Source organism: Aethalodelphis obliquidens, unplaced genomic scaffold (assembly GCF_003676395.1).
Source record: "Aethalodelphis obliquidens isolate GAN/ISIS:26980383/991018 unplaced genomic scaffold, ASM367639v1 scaffold24, whole genome shotgun sequence".
Lineage (NCBI taxonomy): Eukaryota > Metazoa > Chordata > Mammalia > Artiodactyla > Delphinidae > Aethalodelphis > Aethalodelphis obliquidens.
Genome location: NW_020837968.1, coordinates 21,754,776 through 21,778,829, shown reverse-complemented (window position 1 = coordinate 21,778,829; position 24,054 = coordinate 21,754,776). Strand labels below are relative to the sequence as shown.

Below are 24,054 nucleotides of genomic sequence, written 5' to 3'. Positions count from 1 at the left end.
AAAAAAAAAAAAAAAAAAAAAAAAAAAAAAAAACAAGGCAGAGGCCTGAAGGGAATAAAAAACTACCTGGGCAACCACCAGGAGAAGAATCTTTTCAGAATTGCTTATCTAGGTATGTGGGTTTTCGTGGAGGCCAGGGATCAACAAAGAGGATAAGGAGAAAGGCAAGGAAGTGTGATTTTATCTATCTCCTTCCTTGCACCCAGCACAGTACTTGCTTCTTTAGTGTTACACAGAAGAGAAGGAGTTGTGACTCTGGGTGAGTCGCTTAACCTCTGTAAATATCAGTTTCTCCATAATGACACCTACTTCAGAGTTTGCTTCAAAGATAAATGAAATAATGTATAAGAAGACATGTTTTGGGCTTCCCTGGTGGCGCAGTGGTTGAGAATCTGCCTGCTAATGCAGGGGACACGGGTTCGAGCCCTGGTCTGGGAGGATCCCACATGTTGCGGAGCAACTAGGCCTGTGAGCCACAACTACTGAGCCTGCGCATCTGGAGCCTGTGCTCCGCAACAAGGGAGGCCGCAATAGTGAGAGGCCCGTGCACCGCAATGAAGAGTGGCCCTGCTTGCCACAACTAGAGAAAGCCCTCACACAGAAACGAAGACCCAGCACAGCCAAAAATAAATAAATTAATTAATAAACTCCTACCCCCAACATCTAAAAAAAAAATAAAAAAAGACATGTTTTGAATCCTAAAGCACATGGAAGATTAGAAAGATGACTCTGTTGCTCCATGTTAGCATTTTGATAACTAAAAAGCAGTACCAACTTTTCATTAGCATTTAAATGTATTCAGTAAAGCAGGAAATTGTTTTTTCATTTTGGGATCCAGTAAAGGTATTATTACTGAGCAGAGGGGGAAAAAATCTGTTTTCCTTCATTGGTCCTCACTGTTTAAAAAAAAAGGTTTTGATCACTCCCGTAAAGTGATCATCATCAAAGCTAGAATTTGTGTTAGAGAGAGGAAAGTTGGCACTGTGGAAGACCTAGGAACTGGAAGATGAATTTATAGTGAAATCATAATTATTGTGTGTCATTGAGTAGAGTAAGGGAGCAGTAATGAAAATGTCTCTGAAAGTCAGTAGATGAGAAACTTTAGAGCCTAATTCTTTTATGGTTTGCTTGTATGTTTTAATCTGTAGCAGGGATCAGAAAACCACAACCCCTGGGCCAAAACCCCTGGGCCACAACCCCTGGACCAGTCCACCACCTGTTTTTGTAAATAGTTTTATTGGAACACAGCTAGACTCATTTACTTACATATTATCTATGACTGTTTACTTACTACAAGAACGGAGTTAAGAGACCATATAGTTTGCAAAGCTTAAAGGATCTGGCCCTTTACAGAAAAAGGTTGCCAACTCCTGATCTGTAGGTTTCTCTGGCAAAGTAGAGCAAATACCACATCTAGTGTCAGGAGATCTAGGTTCAAATCCCATAGCTACCACTTATGACCATGTCGCATTTGGTGAGCCGCTTAATCTTTCAAAGCCTGGTTCTACATCTGCAAAAGGAATGCAACAATACCATAGTGCTTTTATGAAGATTAAATTTAATAACTGTGAGGAATCAGCTGCTACTTTGTGGGCCCTCTGTGCATGTTTGGGTTTGCTTGCTCTGTAGGTGGCTCTCTACCAAAATGCCCCCGTGGGTTTGGGTAGTTAACCACAGTAGGTGCTCAAGTCCCAATGTTTTATTTTGTCTTTACAGTTTTCTTAGGTACATTGACACAACTTTTGAAAATTATAGATATTTAGAACAGTTATGGACCAGTAGGGATCACTGAGCTGTTTAAGCCCATAAATGTTTTTCTATACTTGCTCACAACACAGTTTATTCAGATTAAATTCTAGCCAAATGCTTAAAAAGCTTTGGGTGTGACTACCCTTTTTGAAGTTTCCCAAATAACTGAGAGGAAAAAAGCATGTAGATATTTGTATGATTCAAATACATTTAGAAAATCAAAGCTTCATAATAGTAAACATCTAGGGGTAAATGTCATATTGCTAAATGCTTTGTCATAGTTTCAGAACTGAAATGTTTCTGCCTCATTTACTCTGAAATGAAATAATGACTATGTTTTAAATTCTTCTATAAAAAATTGAAATCTGTGTGTGGTTCTTTAGTTGTCATTTACTTGAATTTTAGTGTCGATGCATACTAACTTTCAGCCCTCCACTTCCTGGAGATCAACTTGAAATCTGATGTATCTCTTGAAATAGATCATTTAAAAAATCACTCAGCATTGATCCCTCCACTTAATATTCTGTAGTTAGCCACTTGCCCCAAATAATCTCTGCCTGTGTGGAATATCACAAAACCCAGCAACTGTAAGAAAGGTTAATAAAAATTTTGCCAACATACACACAGTTTACTAAACAATTCTTCCTTTAATATTAATTTAGAGCTGTCTAGGATCTTCAGTGTGCAAGAGCTGGGAGGAGATAATGGCATTTTAGTACAAGTGGAAAGAATATTTATAGGTCTGCATCCTTTAAAGTTCAAACCTAAGTGGTATTATGGAGAATTTAAAGTAATTATAAAGGAGAACTAAAGGATGTTGGGAAAATAATACCAATGTTGGTGAGATTATTACATTGCACAGTGATTTAAAAAAAGGTCAATTCATCAGGAAGTTTTAAAAATCATAAATGTATTTTTAAAAAGCAGAAATGGACAGATTAGAGGGAGAAACAGACAATTCCACAATCACAGATGAAGATTTCAGTAACCCTCTCTAAGTAATTGATAGAACACCTACATAAAATATCAGCAAAGATATAGAAGATACAAACAACACCATCAACCATTCTGACCTAATTGATATTTATAGAACACTACCCCCAACAACCACAAAATACATGTTCTTTCCAAGTGTACATGCGATGTTCATTAAGATAGATTAAGTACTGGGCCATAAAACAAGTCACAACAGAATTTTAAAAATTAAAATCATACAAGATATGTTTTCTGATACCAAAAAAAAAGAATTAAATAGAGATCAACTGAGAATAATATCACTAGGAAATCCTCAAATACTTGGAATTAAGCAACATACTTTTTTTTTTTTTTAAGATTTTTTAATGTGGACCACTTTTAAAGCAATACTGTGCTACAGTATTGCTTCTGTTTTATGTTTTGGTCCTTTGGCCCTGAGGCATGTGGGTTCCTAGCTCCCCGACCAGGAATCGAACCTGCATCCCCGGCATTGGAAGGTGAAGTCTTAACTGCTGGACCACCAGGGAAGTCCCTAAGCAGCATACTTCTAAATAACTCATGAATCGAAGAAGAAATCATAGGGGGAATTAGAAAATATTTTTCCCTGAACAATAATGAAGATACAGTGTGTCAAACTTTGTGTCATGCAGGTAAAGCAGCACTTAGGGGACAGTTTAGCACTTTAAGTGTTTATATTAGAAAAGACAAAAAGATCTAAAAGTAATTATCTAAATTCTCATCTTAAGAAACCAGAAAAAGAAGAGCAACGTAAACCCAATATAAATAGAAGGAAGAAAATTATAAAGAGCAGATATCAGTGAAATACAAGATGAACAGAGAAAATCACAGAAAGCAAAATACTGGCCTTTTCAAATACAACTGATAAACTTATAGCTAAGGACATTAAGATACAAATTACCAATGTCAAGATTAAAGGAAAGCACAGGGAGCTATACTCAATATCTTGTAATAACCTATAATGGAGAAGAATCTGAAAAAGAGTATATATATATATCTATCATTTTCTATATACCTGAAACTAACACAACATTGTAAATCAACTATACTTCAATAAAAATTTAAAAATAATCTTTCAATTTAATTATGAAGTTTCCCTTCTACGAATTCTTAATAGTATGAGATCTGTAGTCACTGATCCCTGCTTCTTGAAGCAAAAATTAAAGAGTAACTTCTGTGTAAAAAAAAAAAAAAAAAGATAAAGGAGGGGTTATCATTATCTTTCAAACATTTTAAGAGGATAATAAGGAAACATTATGAAAAACTTTATGGCAATAAATCTGGCAACTTAGATAACTGGACCGATTCCCTGACAGATAAAAATTACCAAAACTGACCCAAGAAAAACTGGAGAATTTGAATTGTCTCATATCAATTACCAAAATTAAATTTATAATTAAAAATTTCCCACAAAGAAAGCTAGAGATTCAGATGACTTCACTGGTGAATTCTCTCAAACATTTATAGAAGTAGTACCAATTCTATACAAAAACCCTTCTGAAAATATTATATGAAAGAACACTTTTCCAACTCATTTTCTGAGGCTAGTATTACTCTGATACCAAAACCAGACAATCATATTACAAGAAAAGAAAACTATAGACCTTATTAACATAGATGCAAAAAGTCCTTAATAAAATTTTACCAAATCAATTTCAACAATATGTTAAAAAGGGTAATATATCTTGAGCAGGTGGCGTTTATCCCAGAAATTTAAGGTTGGCTTAACATCAATCAATGTAATTTACTACATTAACAGGACGAAGTAGATAAACCATATGATCATTTCAATAAATACAGAAAAAAACACTGAAAAAATTCAACACCCATTGAAGATAAAAATATCCAGCAAACTAAGAATAAAAGGAAGCTTCTCAACCTGGCTGAGGGCATCTACAAAAAAACCTAAGGCTAACATCTTACTCAGTGGTGAAAGCTCAATGCTTTAACCTAAAATCAGGAATGTCTATGTTCATCACTCCTATTCGTCATAGTACTTGAAGTCTTAGCCAGTGCAACAAGGCAAGAAACAATAAAAAATACACAGTTTGGAAAATAAGAAGTAAAACTGTCTTTATTTCAAACAACATGATTGTTCATCTAGAAGATCCTAAGAAATTTACTAAAAGCCATTAGAACTAATATATGAATTTAGCCAGGTCACAGGCTACAAAGTCAACATACAAAATTAATTATATTTCTATAAACTAGAAATTAACAATTAGAAAAATGAAGTTAAGCAAGCAGTTCCATTTACAATAGCATAAAAAGTGAAATAATGAAATTTAACAAAGGCGAGACATATACACTGAAAACAGCAAACATTATAGAGGGAAATTAAGATCTAAATAAATGCATAGATATACCTGTTTGTGAATTAGAAAGCTCAATATTTTTAAGACGGCAGTTCTTCTCAGATTGATCTATAGATTCAGTACATTTTCAGCCAAATCACAGCAAGCTTTTTTGAAGAAATTTACAAGCTGACTCTAAAATTTGAATGGAAAAGTGAAAGACCTAGAACAACTGAAATAATTTTGACAAGAAAGGGCAAAGTTGGACTTACACTACTTCATTGCAAGATTTACATGAAGCTGCAGTAATCAAGACAGTATTTTATGTGTACACATATTGTGTAGTATTGTGCACAGTGTGATATTGTGTACACTGGTCTGATTGCTGTGGCTAGGACTTCCAATATTATGTTAAATGAAAGTGGCAAGGGTAGGCATTCTTGTCTTGTTCCTGATCTTAGAAGAAATACTTTCAGCTTTTTACCATTGAGTATGATGTTAGCTGTGGGTTTGTCATATTTGGGCTTTCTTATGTTGAGGTATATTCCCTCTATACCCATTTTATTGAAAGTTTGTATCATAAATGGATGTTGAATTTTGTCAAAAGCTTTTTCTGTATCTATTGAGATGATGATATGATTTTTATTCTTCAGTTTTTTAATGTGGTGTATCAAATTGAAAATTGATTGATTTGCAAATATTGAATCATCCTTGCATCCCTGGGATAAATCCCACTTGATCATGGTGTATGATCCTTTTAATGTATTGTTAATTTGGTTTGCTTACATTTTGTTGAGAATTTTTGTGTCTATGTTCATTAGTGATACTGGCCTGTGATTTTCTCTTTTTGTGGTGTCTTTGTCTGGTTATGGTATTAGGGTGATTCTGTCCTCATGGAATGTTCCTTTCTATTCAATTTTTTTGGAATAGTTTGAGAAGGATAAATGTTAACTCCTCTTCAAATGTTTTGTAGAATTCACCCATGAACCTTCTGATCCTGGACTTTTGTTTGTTGGGAGTTTTTAAATTACTGATTCGATTTCATTACTGGTAATTGGTCTGTTCATATTTTCTATTTCTTCCTGATTCAGTCTTGGGAGATTGTATGTTTCTAGGAATTTATCCATTTTTTCTAGATTGTTTATTTTATTGGTATAAAACTGTAATCTCTCATGATCATTTGTATTTCTGTGTGCAGTTGTAACTTCTCTTTCATTTCTGATTTTATTTATTTGGGCCCTCTCTTTTTTGTTGTTTTTTTTGTTTTTGGTTTTTTGGGGTTTTTGCAGTACGCGGGCCTCTCACTGTTGTGGCCTCTCCCGTTGCGGAGCACAGGCTCCAGACGCACAGGCCCAGCAGCCATGGCTCACGGGCCCAGCCACTCCACGGCATGGGGATCTTCCCGGACCGGGGCACGAACCCGTGTCCCCTGCATCGGCAGCCAGACTCTCAACCACTGCGCCACCAGGGAGGCCCTCTCGTTTTTTCTTGATGAGTCTGGCTAAAGGTTTATCAATTTTGTTTATCTTTTCAAAGAACCAGCTTTTAGTTTCATTGATTTTTTTTTTAAGTCTATTTCATTTATTTCTGCTCTGGTCTTTATGATTTCTTTCCTTCTACTAACTTGGGGTTTTGTTTATTCTTCTTTCTCTAGTTGATTTAGGTGTAAGGTTAGGTTGCTTATTTGAGATTTTTCTTGTTTCCTAAGGTAACCTTGTATCAGTATAAACTTACCTCTTAGAACTGCTTTTGCTGAGCCCATAGGTTTTGGATCATCATGTTTTCACTTTCATTTGTCTCTAGGTATTTTTTAATTCCTCTTTGATTTCTTCAGTGATCCACTGGTTGATTAGTAGCATATTGTTTAGCCTCCATATGTTTGTGTTTTTTTGCAGATTTTTTCTTGTAATTGATTTCTAGCCTCATAGCATTGTGGTTGGAAAAGATGCTTGATATGATTTCAATTTTTGTAAATTTACCAAGGCTTGTTTTGTGGCCTAGCATGTGCTCTATCCTGGAGAATGTTCCATGTGCCCTTGAAAAGAATGTATTCTGCTGCTTTTGGGTGGAAAGCTCTATAAATATCAATTAAGTCCATTTGGTCTTATGTGTTATTTAAGGTCTGTATTTCCTTATTGATTTTCTGTCTAGATGATCTGTCCATTGATGAAAGTGGAGTGTTAATGTCCCCTACTATTGTATTACTGTTGATTTCTCTTTTTATGTCTGTTAATATTTGCTTTATGTATTTAGGTGCTCCTGTATTTGGTGAATATATATTTACAGTTGTTATATCTTCTTGTTGGGTTGATCCTTTTATCATTATATAATGTCCTTCTTTGTCTCTTATTATAGTCTCTTCATTTTGCTTAATTCTCTTTGTTTATTTCTATGTATTAGGTAGGCCAGTTTTGTTTCCCAATCTTGGAGTAGTGGCCTTATGTAGGAGAGTCCCATGGGGCCCAGCAGCACACTCCCCTCTGGTCACCAGAGCTATATGCCCCCTCTGTGGCTGTGTGTGCCCTTCTGTTGTGGCAGGGCTGACTACTGTGGGCATGCTAGTAAGCGGGGCTGGTCCCCAGCCCAGTTGGCTGCAAGGCCCTGCCTCCTGCAGTGGCTGTGGTCCTGCTGGAGCGTGGATTAGGCTTCCCATGTGGTTGGCTGAGCAGCCTGGTGAGGGGAGGCAACCACTGCCGGCCCACTGGAGGGCAGGGCTTGGTCCATCAAGGCTGTCTGTATGGCCTGGGGAGGGGCGTTAGGGAGGGGCTGCTGCCAGCTCCCTGGTGGGTGGATAAGCTCCCAGCACGAATATGCTAGAGGGAGGATTCCACATGGCACTTGCCAGTGCTGGTGTCATTGTGGTAGAAGCAGCTCCCAGAAATGGCTGCTGCCAGTGTCTTCATCCCTTGGAGGTCCAGCTGCTTCCTGCCTCTTTGGGAGGCTCTCCAAGATTAGCAAGTGGGTCTGACCCAGACTTCTTTCAAACTACTGCCTCTGTGCTAGGGTTCGGAGTGTGTGAGATTTTATGTGTGCCCTTTAAGAGTGGAGTCTCTGTTTCCTACAGCCCTCCAGCTTTCTTATACACAAAGTCAGACATTCTGGGGGCTCATCTTCTGGTGCAGGACCGCTGAGCTAGGGAGCCCAACATGGGGCTTGAACCTTTTGCTCCTTGGGGGGAACCTCTGCAATTGTGAGTATCCTCCTATTTGTGGGCTACCTACCTAGGGGTATGGGTTCTGGCAATACAGTGTCTCCAGCCCTCCTACCTGTCTTGTTATGGTTACTTCTTTATATCTTTAGTTGTGAAAAGTCTTTCCTGATAGTCTTCAAATAATTCTCATAGGGAGCTGCTTTGTAAGTAGTTGTAATTTTGGTGTGCCTGTGGGAAGGTGTGAGCTTAGGGTCTTCCTACTCTGCCATCTTGGCCACACCCCCAATCCATCACCTTAATACAATCCTTGTTAGTATTTCAGTGCGCTTCCTCCCATATTATTTTCCTGTACATGGTTTTAACATGACAGTAATCTTATAGTACAGTTCGGTATATATAGTTTTGAACCTTGCTTTTTTCCCTAATATATCACAACGATTTTCCATGTTATTACAAAAATTTCATTATTTAAAAAAATACATGCTGATTAAAATTGGGCAAGAAAAACATAGGGGAGTCTCTCTTGTATCCATCACTCAAACACAACTAGAATATTTTATCTTTTTTACTCAATATTACATCAAGATGATTCTTCCATACTATTATCTAATTTTTAAAAAGTAACATTTTAAGAAGGAAATCCTGTCATATACAATAACATGAATGAAACTTGGAGATATTATGATATGTGAAAATGCTAGTCACAAAAAAGACAAATACTTAATGATTCCACTGACATGAGGTATCTAAAGCAGTCAAACTCTTAGAAACAGAAAGTCTAGGGACTTCCCTGTGGTCCAGTGGCTAAGACTCCATGTTCCCAATGCAGGGGGCCCGGGTTCGATCCCTGGTCAAGGAACTAGATCCCACATGCCACAACTAAGTGTTCGCGTACTGCATCTAAAGATCCCGCGTGCCGCAACGAAGATCCCACATGCCACAACGAAGACCTAGCACAGTCAAATAAATTAATTAATTAAATAAATAAATATTAAAAAAACCCAGAAGGTATGTTGTTGAAGATACATAGAGAGTTTGAGTAAAATTGCTTCATAAAATATAAAAACAGTGATATAATCGCTTCTCGGCCTTTTGGCTAAGATCAAGTGTAGTATCTGTTCTTATCAGTTTAATATCTGATACGTCCTCTATCCGAGGACAATATATTAAATGGATTTTTGGAGCAGGGAGTTGGAATAGGAGCTTGCTCCGTCCACTCCACGCATCGACCTGGTATTGCAGTACTTCCAGGAACGGTGCACCTCCCTCTGGGGAGAAACTAAGCTGTGGAAAAAGAAGAAAGATGGGGCTGATGCGTAGCTGGTGCCTTGTGCTACTGTGACGTGTATGTCCAGCGTCCACGTGTTGGTCGCTGCATTCGCGTCTCCGCATGTTGTCACGGGTGGTTGCTGCTGGGTTTTGCTACTTTAAAAAAAAAAAAAAAAAAAAACAGTGATATTTTTGAATTAACATGTTGTTATAAATGTGATTTTAAATATATCTGTGGACCTAATAAAGTTTATACAGTATTTGCATATTTATTGTGCTAACCAAATCTCAACCCAGGTTAGAGCTTTTCCTCCAGTCTTATTGCAACAATATTTTAAACAATTGCTTTTGATATAAATGGGTAGGGGATTAACTTAGTGGTAATTGCTTCAATACTTACTGCCTCCGTCAAATAGGAGAGGGCTCTACTAGGAGTAGGGAGGGACACTCAATGCCTCCATGGAGAGAAAATGAAACTGAAGGGTGTGAAACAGTTAGTGTAGCTGGAGCCTCTTACCCTCCCCACCCCAACCCTGACCTGAGGATAAAATGGGGAAATTAATGGCTTGACAGCCACTGAACTCCCCTCATCACTTCAAATTATAGAAAATTACAGTTGGAAGGGACCTTATTGATTACATGGTTTAGCCACCTGTTGATTCTTAGACTCTGATAGTCCAGCCAAAAGATGATTCAGTCTTTTCTGATACTTCCAGTACTAAGAAAGAGACTTATAACCCAAAAGAAATACATATCCCAATTTTTACACAACAGCCTCTGGAATGTTTGGAGAAAATAATTTTTCTAAAGTAGGTAGCTTTAAGATTTTTTATTTGTAAAAATAATATAATTGGCAAGTGCCAATGAATTTTTGTTATTATTTTATTCTATCCAAAGTAGAGAAATATTTTCTAAATTGTATTTGTGTTTTGGTTTTGAAACCTGATTTATGTCAGGTTTTGTATATGTGGTATATGTGGTATTCAAGTCGAACTTGAAGTATCTCCTTATCTCCTTGTTTTTATATTTTTTACTATAAGTAGTTTTAAAAAATCATATGTGTATCGTATCTGGTGACCTGGAGCTAGATGAAATGTAGGTGCTTTATAAACCATCTTAACTACTGGTATTATCTTGCTTTCTTGAAGCATGAAATAGTTCAGTTTATTGACTGACTGTATGTCACTGGGGAGAAATGAATTTTCACTGTGTTTTATTATACCTATCAGTGAGTTCAGCATTAAAATAAATAATGCTTTAATGAGAAAAGAGATGGCCTGATGATTTCACTGTGGGAATGGGAGAAAGAACCCTGGGCTATGATCCCATCAGAACACCTGACCGACTTTGAGGACCAAGATAGGCACTTCACTTCCCTGTGCCCGAATTTCCTCAGAAGCAAAACAGATTAAGAAAATTGACTTTTACCAAAGTAGAGTGAGAAACAGTATTTGCCTCATGCTTTGAGACTTAGATAAATGTTGCTTTTTAAAAAAAAATCCCACAGTATTTACATATTTATTGAGACTTCTCTGTATTGGGCACAAGGATGCAAAGAGACTATGGACTGTCTGAAGGCACTGTGCTAGCCTTGTTCAGGTGGCCCCTTTGTGTGGCAAGGAAGCAGTGTCTTCAGGTCGCCTCTATCACCATAGTTCTTTGGAGGAGGAGAAGCCAGGTGTATCAGGGCGGACACCTGCTGGCAGGCTATTAAGATGAATTCACAGGATGGTACTTGAAGGCTAAGCTGAGGATCTTCCTGCAAAGAGGTTTTATTTCTTTTGCATTCATAAATGCTACTGAGGTTACTTTCTAATTATTACCTCCTTTCAAGCTCATAAGCCTTTCTCTTAGATGAAACAGACTAGATTATAACTTACTTTGCCTCATTCATGTTTGTAGTAACAAGATATATTTGTTTTGTTTGTTTTTGTCTTTTGAAGAGGAGGGAGGTGTTTGGTGGCTGTCTATTATTCTCCCTCTCCTATCAGTCCAAGAAGCATGTAGGGGAACAGCAAAGGTGGAGACATCACTGCTGCTAATCCACATACCCTGTCCTCTAGGCAGGGATCCAGGGCTCAAGGGACAAGATATTAGCCTAGCAGTTTAATACATTCACGTCACGTTCCATGTGACATTTTACAGATAGGAGGCAAGATCAAACTTCTGTAAAAAGTTAGGTCCATATGGTGGGTCATGGAGGATGTGTCCAAAATTTTAGCACCAGAGATTGATTCTTTTAGGAGGAGGTATCATTGCATGATATAGAATCAGAAGTGTGTACACTATTGATTAAAATAATGATAATCGGGCTTCCCTGGTGGCACAGTGGTTGAGAATCTGCCTGCTAATGCAGGGGACACGGGTTCGAGCCCTGGTCTGGGAGGATCCCACATGCCGCGGAGCAACTAGGCCCGTGAGCCACAACTACTGAGCCTGCACGTCTGGAGCCTGTGCTCCGCAATAAGAGAGGCCGCGATAGTGAGAGGCCTGTGCACTGCGCTGAAGAGTGCCCCCCGCTTGCCCCAACTAGAGAAAGCCCTCGCACAGAAACGAAGACCCAACACAGCAAAAATAAATTAATAAACTCCTACCCCCAACATCAAAAAAAAATAATGATAATCATAATAATTCAAGGCTCACAAAGAACCTTTATGTCATATCTCATGTAAGGTTCACAACAATGTGCGTGTGTGTGTGTTTGTGTGTGTGTGTATAAAGTTTGCTAGAGCTGCTGTAACAAAGTACCACAAACAGTGGCTTAAACAACAGAAGTTTATTGTCTCACAGTTCTGGAGGTTAGAAGTACAGAATTAAGTTGTTGGCAGGGTTGGTTCCTTCCGTTGGCTATGAGAGAAGGATCTGTTCCAGGCCTTTCTCCTTGGCTTGTAGATGGCTTGTCTTCATGTTCACATGACGTTCTCCCTGTGTGCATGTCTCTGTGTCCAAATTTCTCCTTTTTATAATGACGTCAGTCATATTTGATTAGGGCCCACCCTAATGACCTCATTTTAACTTGATTACCTCAGGGAGTACCCTCTCTCCAAATAAGTCACATTCCGAGGTACTAGGGGTTAGGACTCCAACATAAGAATTTTGGGAAGATACAACTCAACCCATAACTCTACCTATCTATCTATCTATCTATCTATCTATCTATCTATCTATATACAATATACTATAAAGAATGGTTCAATATCTGATATATTTCTATTAAATCTTAAAGGCATTTTAATATGTGGATTTAAATAATCATTGAGCCATCATTGCATAACATTTCTAGAAAGTAGTGTTTTTGTCCTGTCTTACTCATGGCCTCATAAAGTTAACTAGTTTGTCCAGAAATAATAGAAACACCAGAAATAATAGAAACACCTCTTATCCTCCCTCTACCCACTCATTTCCAGATTGCCAGGAGTGGTATTCTACCCTACTCTTCTTGTTTCTCTTTTATGGTAGAGGAACGTACCAGGTTTTTTTAAAATGCCTTTTATTTTTTATTTATTTTTTTAAACTTAACTTATTTATTTTTACTTTTTGGCCATGCTGCACAGCTTGTAAGATCTTAGTTCCCTGACCAGGAATTGGACCCAGGCCCTCGGCAGTGAGAGCACAGAGTCTTAACCACTGGACCGCCAGGGAATTTCCTAAAATGCCTTTTAGAAAACCAGTGGAATCCAAATAAAGCATAAATAACAATGTGTCAGTATTGGTTCATTAGTTGTGACAATGAACCAAGTGTAGTTGTCCCATGGTAAGGAAAGGGTAAACAATAGAGGAAACTGGGGCGGGGTGGGGTGGGGTATATGGGAACTCTCTACTATCTTTTCAAGTTTTCTGTAAATCTAAAACTATTCAAAAATAAATTTATTTAAAGAATATAAAGCTTTTTATACTAGAAAGTAGTATATAGTATATATTATACAGTACATTAATTCTGTATTTAGAAATATCATATAATTGTATTGTTTTTATGCCATTGCTTGTACGTCTTTTAGTACAAAAGAACAGATTAGTTGTGGCCTCTAGAGGACAGTGTTGAGTCATAGAAAGATTTTCACAATCTGCCCAAGTTGAAGATGGACTTACACATTTTTTCTTCTTCCTTTTTTTAACCCCAAGGTCCCTGTTTGTTCATTATCCCTCTTTTTTTAAAAAAAAAAAAAAGCTAAGGAAAATGTATGCCTCATCTGCTATCCTGATTTATTGGAGATTTGCTTTAACTTATTATTTTTGTGGAGTTTTGGGTCTACACAGATCTATCAGGCCAGAATGACCTGCAACATTTTCACCCATGTTCAGAGCACCAAGGGCTTGTGGAAGTTGTGCAGGAGTGTGGCGATGGGGGGGGAAGCATTATGAGAGACATAGTATGTGTTTGTGAATTCTCATGTGATGGAGAGAGCGCTATAGAGTTGAACTCCCTTTAGAGAAACTAAAAACAGTTTGTAGATTAATGAAGATGCTCAAAATCAAAGAAGAGCTTTGATCTTTCAAGGTCAAGACTGTTTGCTCTGCAGTGGTTTGTTGGGGGTAGGGAAAGGGAAACAAACCATTGCTCTAGCTTCTGGAACAGATTTCTGGATTAATTAGAATAGAAACTCAACATTTTAATTTAAAAATTATCCCTCCAGAGGCAGTCTCATGAGATTGACATTTTATTTTTAAGAGGCTTGTGGGGTTGGGAGTTACAGAGTGCTACTCAAGCACATTGGAGCCATATGAACCTTAATTTGCAAAAAGCTTGCCTTGGATCTAGAGGCAGCTGAAAATAATTGTTCACGTATTGGTGGGCTCAGAAGTTCTGAAACACGTCATTCTGTCATTAGATGGATGACATTTTTTGCCGATAGTGGAGTCCAAGGGCTTCACTAATACTAGGTAAGAATCTAGTATAAACATTCAAAAATAGTTGTCATTTGATGACAGTGTGTTCCGCTTAGCAGCACCTATAGATTTCTTATCTTTTGCTCAAAGAATAAATCTTTAAAAATCTCCACTGTTGAACGGGGATGTGTGAGCCTTTTAATAGAATTTTTGAAAGGGAGTGGAAAATTTACATCCCCTCATAAATAGCGTGACATGAAAGTTAAAATCAATAGCGTATTGGTAGCCACACCATCAAAGTTGAACCTTGTGGGCATGAGTCTTCCTCATTCTCATCTAATGGTGCTGGGTACCAAAAATTCTCTCTTGGGTGTTGTCTTCTCTTAATTAGTGGTGATACAACAATGTTCCACAGGCCATCTGGTTATTTAATAAATATTACAAGGATTCGATAGATATTTTAGTCCTTGAGATTGAGATTGGTCCCCTAACCTGGTCTCTAACCCAGTGTTCCTTATCTCAGGGAAGAACATTACTCCATCCTGTTTGTGCAAGTCAGAATCCTGGGAGTTGTCCTTGACTCCTCTTTTTTTCTTATCCTTGCACATAATAGATGCTGTGCCAGGTTTTATTGGTTTTACTTCTTAAATATTTCTTGAAAGCACCCACTTCTCTCTCCATGGCCACCACTCTAATCCAAGCCCTTGTCATATCTGCTTAGACTACAGCAGAAGCTGCCTCACCTACAACCAGTGTGAGCTTTCAGACACACATCTATGAGACCTTCAGTGATTTAGGGTAGCAGTGTCTTAGGATAATAACCAAAGTCACTTTCAAGGATGGTAACGCCCTGCACATTCTGGTCCCTGTTTCTCTCTCCAGCCTCATCCGAAAACATTCTCCTCCTTTCTCCCTGTGCTCAAGCTTCCTGGCCTCCAGTGCATCCCACAGGGTCTTGTAATTTCGTCTACCTGGGACTGTCTTCCCTGCTGTCTTTGTCTGATTGTCTTCTACCCTCTTTTATAAATCACCTCAAGTGTGATTTCTTCATGAATGCCTTTCCTGATGATTTGGCCCAGAAAAGTTTTCTTTATTCTATGCTCCTTTACTTCATTGTACTTAACATAAACTTATAATTAGACACTCAGCTTTGTTGTTTGTTGATGGATATATGTCTCTACTACCAGCATATAAATTCTGTCAGTGGAGACCATGCCCAAGTATGCTCACTATCAAATCCCCAGCACTTGACACAGTGCTTGGAAAAAAGTAGTTGTTCAATACATTTGTTGAATGAATAAGTGGCTTTTGGTTTTTTGGTGTGTTTTTTTGCGGTATGCGGGCCTCTCACTGCTGTGGCCTCTCCTGTTGCGGAGCACAGGCTCCGGACGCGCAGGCTCAGCGGCCATGGCTCACGGGCCTAGCCACTCCGCGGCATGTGGGATCTTCCCGGAACGGGGCATGAACCCGCGTCCCCTGCATCAGCAGGCGGACTCTCAACCACTGCGCCACCAGGGAAGCCCTAAGTGGCTATTTTTTATTGAATGTTTAGGTGGAGGAAGAAGAACCCACTGGATACATTCGATTTGAAAAATTTCTTCCAGTGATGACTGAAGTACTACTGGAAAGAAGGTAAGAAAATAAGTGCAATTGTTAAGGTAAGATAATGATTGGACTTGCATTAATTTCAAAACACTTGGCTTTTTCACTTTATATGTTATACTCAATCGATATTTATCATAGGATAGCTTCCTTCTAATTTTTCTCTATACTTCTGAACTGCTGGTTGGTATGTGCTCCGAAGTATCAACCACTTCAGTATTAATCTAATAAGCAAAGTGTAATTAAAGGGCAAATAAGCTGCAAAAAGCATAAATCAACAACATTCTTATTATCTTCTGTTTTGAATTATCAATGATAAATAAGAATTAACTCTAATTATTTTTCTAGAGAAAGTGTAGCATTAGCTTACCATGGTTGGTTTACTGTAGAAATTTTGTTCCCAAATAAACAAAAATAACCAAAGTCACTTTCATGGATGGTAATGCCCTGCACGTTCTGGTCCCTGTTTTTCTCTCCAGCATCATCTGAAAACATTCTCCTCCTTTCTCCCTATGCTCCAGCCTCCTGGCCTCCAATGCATCCCACAGGGTCTTAGTGCATGTAATTTCATCTACCTGGGAGGAGATAATAATGGGAACAAGTTTTGTTCGGATTATTTTCCACAATAATGAAAAAGCTAATAGATAACATCAAACATGCCAGTGAGTATTCCTTGTGGCTGTGGAGTACTTTCAACTTTATTATCTAGATACCCAAAAATATTTCAGTGAGGGAAGTATTATTAAATATCCTAGTATGTTAGCAGCTTTTTTTTTTAATGTGATCATTTGTTATGTAGAGACTGAGCTAAATACTGTGGCATTTACTCCTTTTATTGCATAATTAGATATAGACCAATTCCAGAAGATATCCTTCATCGAGCTTTTGAGGTGTGTAAATTCCAGATTTTATATATATTTATATTTACATGAAAAATTCATCATGCAGAATTTATTCACCAAACAAAAAATATAATATCTATCTTTTCTTTTCCCCTAGGTGTTAGATCCAGCTAAACGTGGGTTTCTTTCTAAGGAAGAATTGATCAAGTATATGACTGAAGTAGGTGAGAGTGATTTATTACTTACCTTATAACAGTAACTTATTTAAGTGATTAATAATTTAAAAACAATTAGGCAAAAATTCTAGGGGATACTTTAAAATCAGTCATTCCAGTTAAAAGGAGTTATTTACTCTTATTATTTTGGTTTTGGTGTGGTTTCCGTTTTGTAGGGGGTAAGAGAACAAAGAGTAAGTTAAGGGGAGATGGATTATTGCCTTATAGGATTTTGTAAAGTATAATGATACTTCTATAAATTGAAGTCATTCCATTCACTTAGAGTATTTCCAGAATAAAGGGTATGCCACCAGGAAAACATGAACTATCAATCGCTATAAATCAATGCTTGTTACTAGATTGAAGATTTGAGTTGGAGTCTATAAAAATTCCTTTTATAAAAACTTTTCAGTTGGTGAAGTTAGGGATAATACAGCCTCAAATAAATATGAATTCACATAAAATTTTTCAGTTTTTTATGCTAATGGTACCATATATATTTGCTTTGTACTTGAACTGTACACACATGCAGGCACACACACATATACATACATATATATGCACACCTATATATGCCAACATATTTCCTTTAGGAATTCTCTCTGCTTAAGCTGATGTGTAAATTTGTTTTCCCTGAATGTCAGTAGCCTAATGGACATTCTTTTGAAGCCATTCTCATATTGGTCACTTCCCCTCTTCCTATATAAAGTTAGAGCTCCGTCTCTGTTCAGTTCACTAGTTCATAGATGAGTCCTGAATGATTCAGAGTTGCTAATCACTTGAGACAATCAGAAGTGCAGGGAATTTTGAGTCGGGAAGATTAAGACTGCATCTCCACGTGCCACTGATTGGACCATTTTTGACCCGATCCACCATTAGATGAGAATACAGGGGGTGAGAGTAAGAGTGGCATGATCGTCGTAACTGCTATCCAAAAACTCATGACCTTGTTAAAATTATCTTAGGGGCTAACTTTGATGGAAGTGTTATGTTTCAAAGCACCAACCTAGGAATTACTTTAAGGGAAGTAAATCCTAGGTTATATTAGGCAATATGGATTTCGTCAAAACAGCCAAAACAGTTCAATGTCATTAGTATGACATGCCCACTGTGTAGGTGAGGGATACTAAGCACAGCGAGAGGTAATGATACTAAAATCGGCTCCCTTTCTCAAGGAAATTATAGTCTTATTGGAGGAAATAAAACCAACGTATAAAACAATTCAAACTATAAGACAGTAGAAAAATGTGAGTATCAGAAGATCAATGTGGGCTGGACCAGCCTGGAAAGCTTGGTCTGGGAAGACTTAAAGAGAAAATAGGTTTGTTGAGATGGTAGAATTACCTGGGGGGGGTTATTGAGAGCAGGGGTAAAATCTTCCGCATTGTAGCACCTCCCACGCATAGTAAGTCTCAGCAAATATTGGTTGAATTAACGAATGAGTGAGGAGATGAATGTAGAATGGGTGAAGGGGCTGATGATGGGGAGACATAGATTGATAGAAAGTATGAACAAAAAACTGGGAGGTGGGAATGAGCACGATATTTCGGGAGCCTGTGAGAAGACAGGGCCCAGAGGGTCTTGTTGGCAAATGGTAGGAAATGAACCTAGGCCGATTGACTGGGATTAGATTTCAGAGGCCGAAGAGAATTCATCCTACGGGCAATGGAGAAGCATTGTAGGGTTCTGAGCAGGTGAATCACACAATGCAAGAGAGATTGTGGGAAGGTTAATCTGGTGTTGGTAGGTTTGTGAGATGAGCGAGAAAGAGGAGAGACTGGGGAGACCAGTTAGGAGGCTAGTTCAGCATTTTGAAGGGCTGTATCTGGCAGTGGCAATGGGAATGGAAAGAAGGGATTGATACAATAGGACTGTCTACAGAAGGCTCCACAGGTCATGATGAGTGACAGAGTGCCAGGGACAAAGATGGGAGCTGAGTCAAAAGTAACAAGACTTTGGCCTGGACGACGGGTATTACGGTAATGCTACTGACTGAAATAGAGCAATCGGAAACAGACTGCAGTAGATACAGAGACAGTGCAGCTTTTCACAGTGTCCACAGAATATTAATCACTTTGAGAATATGCATTCTGAATGCCCAGGATATTGTATGGTGAACATAATAAATCACGTAGAATCAAGTTCCCGCAAGATAGAAGTCCACATGTGTCCAGGTATGTGTATTGTGTCAGACAGCGTTTAGCAGCAGGGAAGATCTTGAAAAAAACTTTTTGAACAAACACATATTGCTGCCTATGTGCCAGGCAATGTTCTAAGTGCTATTCAAATAATAACACTTAATTCTCATAATAAGCCTATGAGATAGGTAGTATTATTATCATCTGCGTTTTACGGACAGGAAAACTGAGACACAGAGAGGTTAAGTGACTTGCCTGGATCTTAAAGCTAATGAGACAGTAGAGCATTTGAACCCAGGCAGTCTGGCTCCCAAGCTTGTGCTTTTAATCCTTAAGCTATTTTCCTCCCATCCTTAATCAAATACGACGTATCTCTTTCCTTGCCTGCGGAAGCAGTGACCACCTTCCGTAATTTTTTTTTTTTTTTTTTTTTTTTTGCGGTACGCGGGCCTCTCACTGTTGTGGCCTCTCCCATTGCGGAGCACAGGCTCCGGACGTGCAGGCCCAGCGGCCGTGGCTCACGGGCCCAGCGGCTCCGCAGCATGTGGGATCTTCCTGGACTGAGGCACGAACCCGTGTCCCCTGCATCGGCAGGCGGACTCTTAACCACTGCACCACCAGGGAAGCCCACCTTCCGTATTTCACTGTGAGCAAAACCTTGTTCCAAGCAGTCAAGTGTGGTTCCTGGACCTTGAGTTGGACTGCTGGCATGCAGATCCAGTTCCACCACCCACTGGCTGGGGCTGCCTGCCTGTTTTCTTTGTGTGCTGGTGTCCTCAGCTGTAAGTGGGGATAATAGTTCTTACCTCTCATGAGGTGGTTGGGAGATTAACTTAGTTAATATCTGTGAAGCACTAAGATCAGTGCCTGGCACACGGTAGTTCTCGATAAATGTTTATTGTCAGTATTCTCATAAGGACTTACATGCCCAGCAAAGTTCATTGCCAGTGGATTTAGTATTTAACAATCAGGTTATAAGAAAGATTCAGAAATTGTCTTTTGGGGCTTCCCTGGTGGCGCGGTGGTTAAGAATCCACCTGCCAATGCAGGGGACACGGGTTTGAGCCCTGGTCCGGGAAGATCCCACACGCCGTGGAGCAACTAAGCCTGTGAGCCACAACTACTGAGCCTGCACTCTAGAGCCCACGAGCCACAACTACTGAGCCTACGAGCCACAACTGCTGAAGCCTGGGCGCCTAGAGCCCGTGCTCTGCAACAAGAGAAGCCACCACAATGAGAAGCCCACGCGCCGCCGCAAAGAGTAACCCCCGCTCTCAGCAACTAGAGAAAACCCGTGTGCAGCAGCGAAGACCCAATGCAGCTAAAAAATTAAATAAATGAATAAATAAAATTTATAAAAAAAGAAATTGTCTTTTTAGGCATTTTAGGCATTCTTTCTTTCCTTAGGACGTAAACATGATTTCAGAAGAACTCAAGCACATTCCCATTGTTTGGTAATACTATCATCATTGTCATAAAAATCGCCACTTGAATAATTTCTGTATTATTAACTGAATTCCACCTTAGAAAGCGTTGTTTGTAGTGGCAGGTGACAAACTCAGAAATTTACCTGCTTGGATTAAGACTCTTTAGGGGTGAGCTGGCGATTTGGATGTTTCTGTATTTTTGTTTAATATCAGCACAAAGTTCTATCTTAAATAGATGACAGTGTTTCCAGTGTTCTTCCTGAATTTGCTTTTCATCTTGGTGAAACCAATATCCAAGATGGCCTTCAGCTATTACCCGAATCCAGCTAAAGCCCACAGATTTTCTATCCAGCTTGTGGTTTCATTTGACGGCAGCACTGGGCCGAACTATAGCGAAGAGGACTGTTTTGAACTGGCTGATGAATGCATCTGTCACTGGGTGCAGCTGGATCACTAAATTGACCTACCCTGGTTAGAGAATATTCATAGACATTGTCATAGCTTAAACCTCTGTTGTCTCTTCTTCAGCATTTCTGCATAGCAACCAGTTAATCCTTTCTTCATACCCTTACTAAATATAATGATTAGACTCCCTGTAAAACTATGACTTCAGGTTAATCCTTTGGCGATTTTAGTGGTTTTAATTTAAGTAAATAAACAACCTTATTTATGATGTTTTCGTGTCCTCCTGCTGTTTTGGCTGAAACGATTGATTCTATAGGTTGCTTGAGATACGATACCTGCAAGGTAAAATAACTCCAGAATTTGCCAGGGGTCCCACAGCATGCTCTTTGAACCTCTGGACTGTCACGATGTGCTGGCTTTATGGCCCCAGGGAGAGTAACTAGAGACGCAATGGGGGATGGTGGCGCTCCACGGCAGTTAAGTGGGCTAGTGGAAAGAGAAAAAAAACATCAGAGGATTGTAAATGATGAGTTTCCCTTCTTGTTCTTCCCAGGTGAGCGTTTTTCTCAGGAGGAAATGGAAGAAATGTTGTCTGCTGCAATTGATCCAGAATCGAATTCAATTCATTACAAGGACTATATAACAATGATGGTGATAGATGAAAATTAAACACTCTACAGACTTCATTTCTAATTGAAAGATCATTTTAAGAATTGCTTGTCCTTGTTAATTTCACATTTTATAATTCCTACATATTGCTAATTAATGCCTTGTGACAACTATTTCAAGATATTTTGTTTTTTAAAGGTGATCATAACAGTGTAAAACAAATTTATTTAGTATGTCTAGCCCTATGGAATGACAAACTGCTAATTATTTTAAAACTATTCTTAAAATATTTAACATTATCCATGGATTGTTACTAATTGTCTACAATTAAATCCAGGTTACTTTCAAATTAATTAAGCTGACAAAATGAAGAATGATTAGAATGACCCAAAGTTTTGCTTATAAAGATCTTGGGGCAGAATGACCATAAATTGAAAATGAGTAGTAATGTGATGACAGCTTCTTTTTAAAACAGCGAACACTTCAGCAATCAGAATGTGGAAGGAAAGTCATTGAAGCGGATATTAATAATTAATTTCTTATGAGTGCCAATTATAAATCTCATTTGAGATGATAGTAACTTAGCATAAAAATTTAAATTTGCTGATCTTGCATGTTACCTGCCATTTATGGAATAGCTAAAGGAGTTGAGATAATTGAACCTTGAGCAAAGAAGACTGATTGGAAATTGGTAATGTAAGGAAGTGGCAATTCTCTTGTGGTCTTTAGAATTCTTAACCTATTCAGAATACCTGTCATGAGAATATTGTCCTGAATACTGAGTAAGAAAATTGAGAAATGTTATGGGGTGCAGGAGGTACAGCTGTTGAAAGAGCGGGATAAAGTTATCTGAGCACAAAGAATCACAATGGAAAAGCAAAGGGGAAAGTAAGATAAAGGAAAATGAATAATCTTCCATAACCTGTATCATTCTTTCATACACACACACACACACACACACACACAGTGATCTCTATTTAAAGATGCTTCACCACTACATGTGCCTATATATACATATATACATGCTGCTTGTGATTCTTCCTCCTAGGCATGCAGGGGGCTGCTACTTAAGAGACTCTATCATTGTCCATTCATTCATTCATGAAACATTTACTGAGAATTATTAGATAATGTACTAGGAGCTGGAGTTGCACGGTGAATCAGTCCCTAACTAGTCGAGATCACAGTTTAGTGAGGGAGACCTGCAAGTCAATCAGCAACCACATTTCAGACAGGGCACATGCAGGGCCTCTAGTTGCTTCCTGAGTGAAGAGGACGGTGGTAGGTTACAGAGCTTGAGGAGAATGGTAAAATTTGGAAATATCTCTTGTGGGAAATGGGAGAAAGAGTTGAGAAAGAGCCCATGTAAGAATTTCAAGAAATCCTGGAGGATTTTGTTCAGTAACTCGGGCCCACGAGCAAAAATGATGGATTGTTGTATTGATTCAGGGTTAAGGTTTGTCATCTGAGTGAGATGGAGGCAACCAAAGGTCAAGGGAGTAGAGGAATTCACGAGAAAGCAGTTGTAACAATGCTCTCTGGAGTCTGAGTAGTAGAGATACATACAGGTAGGAGTGGGCTCTCAGACCGAGAGACGGAGGCAGGGCCTCATGGCCTCCAAAGGGGCAAACAGCTGTGCAGGGGGAGCGAGAGATGATGGGCTTTCCTGCCATTCCTGAGTAATTACATGCTTTGCTTGAAATTTGACTTCACTGTGTTTTTAGAGTGTTCCTTCATTCTCCTATGTTATTATTATAATTAATAATAATAGCTAACATCTGGGGACTGCTCACTATGTGCCGGGCACTGATCTGAGTGCTTTTTATATATTAGCTGATTTAATCCTCCCAGGCACCCAGCGATATGGGTCACAGCTATAAGGGGTTGTATTCATCAGTTTGTGCTAGGTTATGCTGTGATACCAAACAACGCAAGAGCTCAGGGCTTACTACAGTAAGAGTTCTTTTTTGTTCACGTTTTGTGTCACCTGGCGTCGGCTGGGCCTCTGCTTCATGTGTCGTCTTCGTGCAGCTCATCTACTTCCTAAGCAGGGTGACCGTGTGTCTTGGGTTACCCAGGGTGGTCGCAGCCTACGTTTGTTGTCCCAGTGTAGTTGTTAATAGATCTCCCTCTTGGAAGTGTCCTGGTTTAAATGATTAATATGTGGTCATCCCATTTGAAAAATAGTGAATAAAAATGATGCTGAGGAATCATCATTTATAGAAGGTTTTATGAAAAGTAACCACAGAAGTGTGGTAATGGGAGACATTTCTTCCTGCACTGGTGTCCCGAGATTATGCCGGGGTGAGAGCCAAGTGGAGGCCTGATGTGCCACTCACTCCGCCGTGCTTGTTTAGAATCGCCACCCAGAGATGAACACGAGCCACATGCCCTTAGGCCAGGGCAGAGAAGTATGAGGCAAGGGGTGTGGTGACCCCCAGAGCTTTAGCAGACAGGTGGCTTATGATAGGCGACACACTGCAGCCGGAAAGGAGGGTGCCAGAGACATGAACACCCTTGAAGGTGGAAGTAT

General features: G+C 39.0%; 1 protein-coding gene and 1 non-coding gene across 4 annotated transcripts in view; both read left to right on the top strand.

Moving 5' to 3' along the window:
* Positions 1–23,737, top strand: part of DRC8 (dynein regulatory complex subunit 8) — a 129,074-nt gene extending 105,337 nt beyond the window's left edge. For 2 of the 3 annotated variants that reach the window (XM_027122402.1, XM_027122404.1), the window contains 4 exons: positions 15,836–15,915; positions 16,733–16,775; positions 16,885–16,951; positions 21,466–23,737. In XM_027122402.1, the coding sequence (XP_026978203.1) occupies positions 15,836–15,915; positions 16,733–16,775; positions 16,885–16,951; positions 21,466–21,581 (306 nt within the window). In that variant the 3' untranslated portion in view covers positions 21,582–23,737. The remainder of the gene's footprint in view (positions 1–15,835; positions 15,916–16,732; positions 16,776–16,884; positions 16,952–21,465) is intronic. The other variant, XM_027122403.1, reaches the window with a different exon arrangement.
* LOC113628696 (U2 spliceosomal RNA) lies at positions 9,264–9,454 on the top strand. Its single transcript, XR_003436188.1, has one exon. It is a non-coding gene; the product is annotated as a U2 spliceosomal RNA (small nuclear RNA).
* Positions 23,738–24,054: the final 317 nt, after the last annotated feature.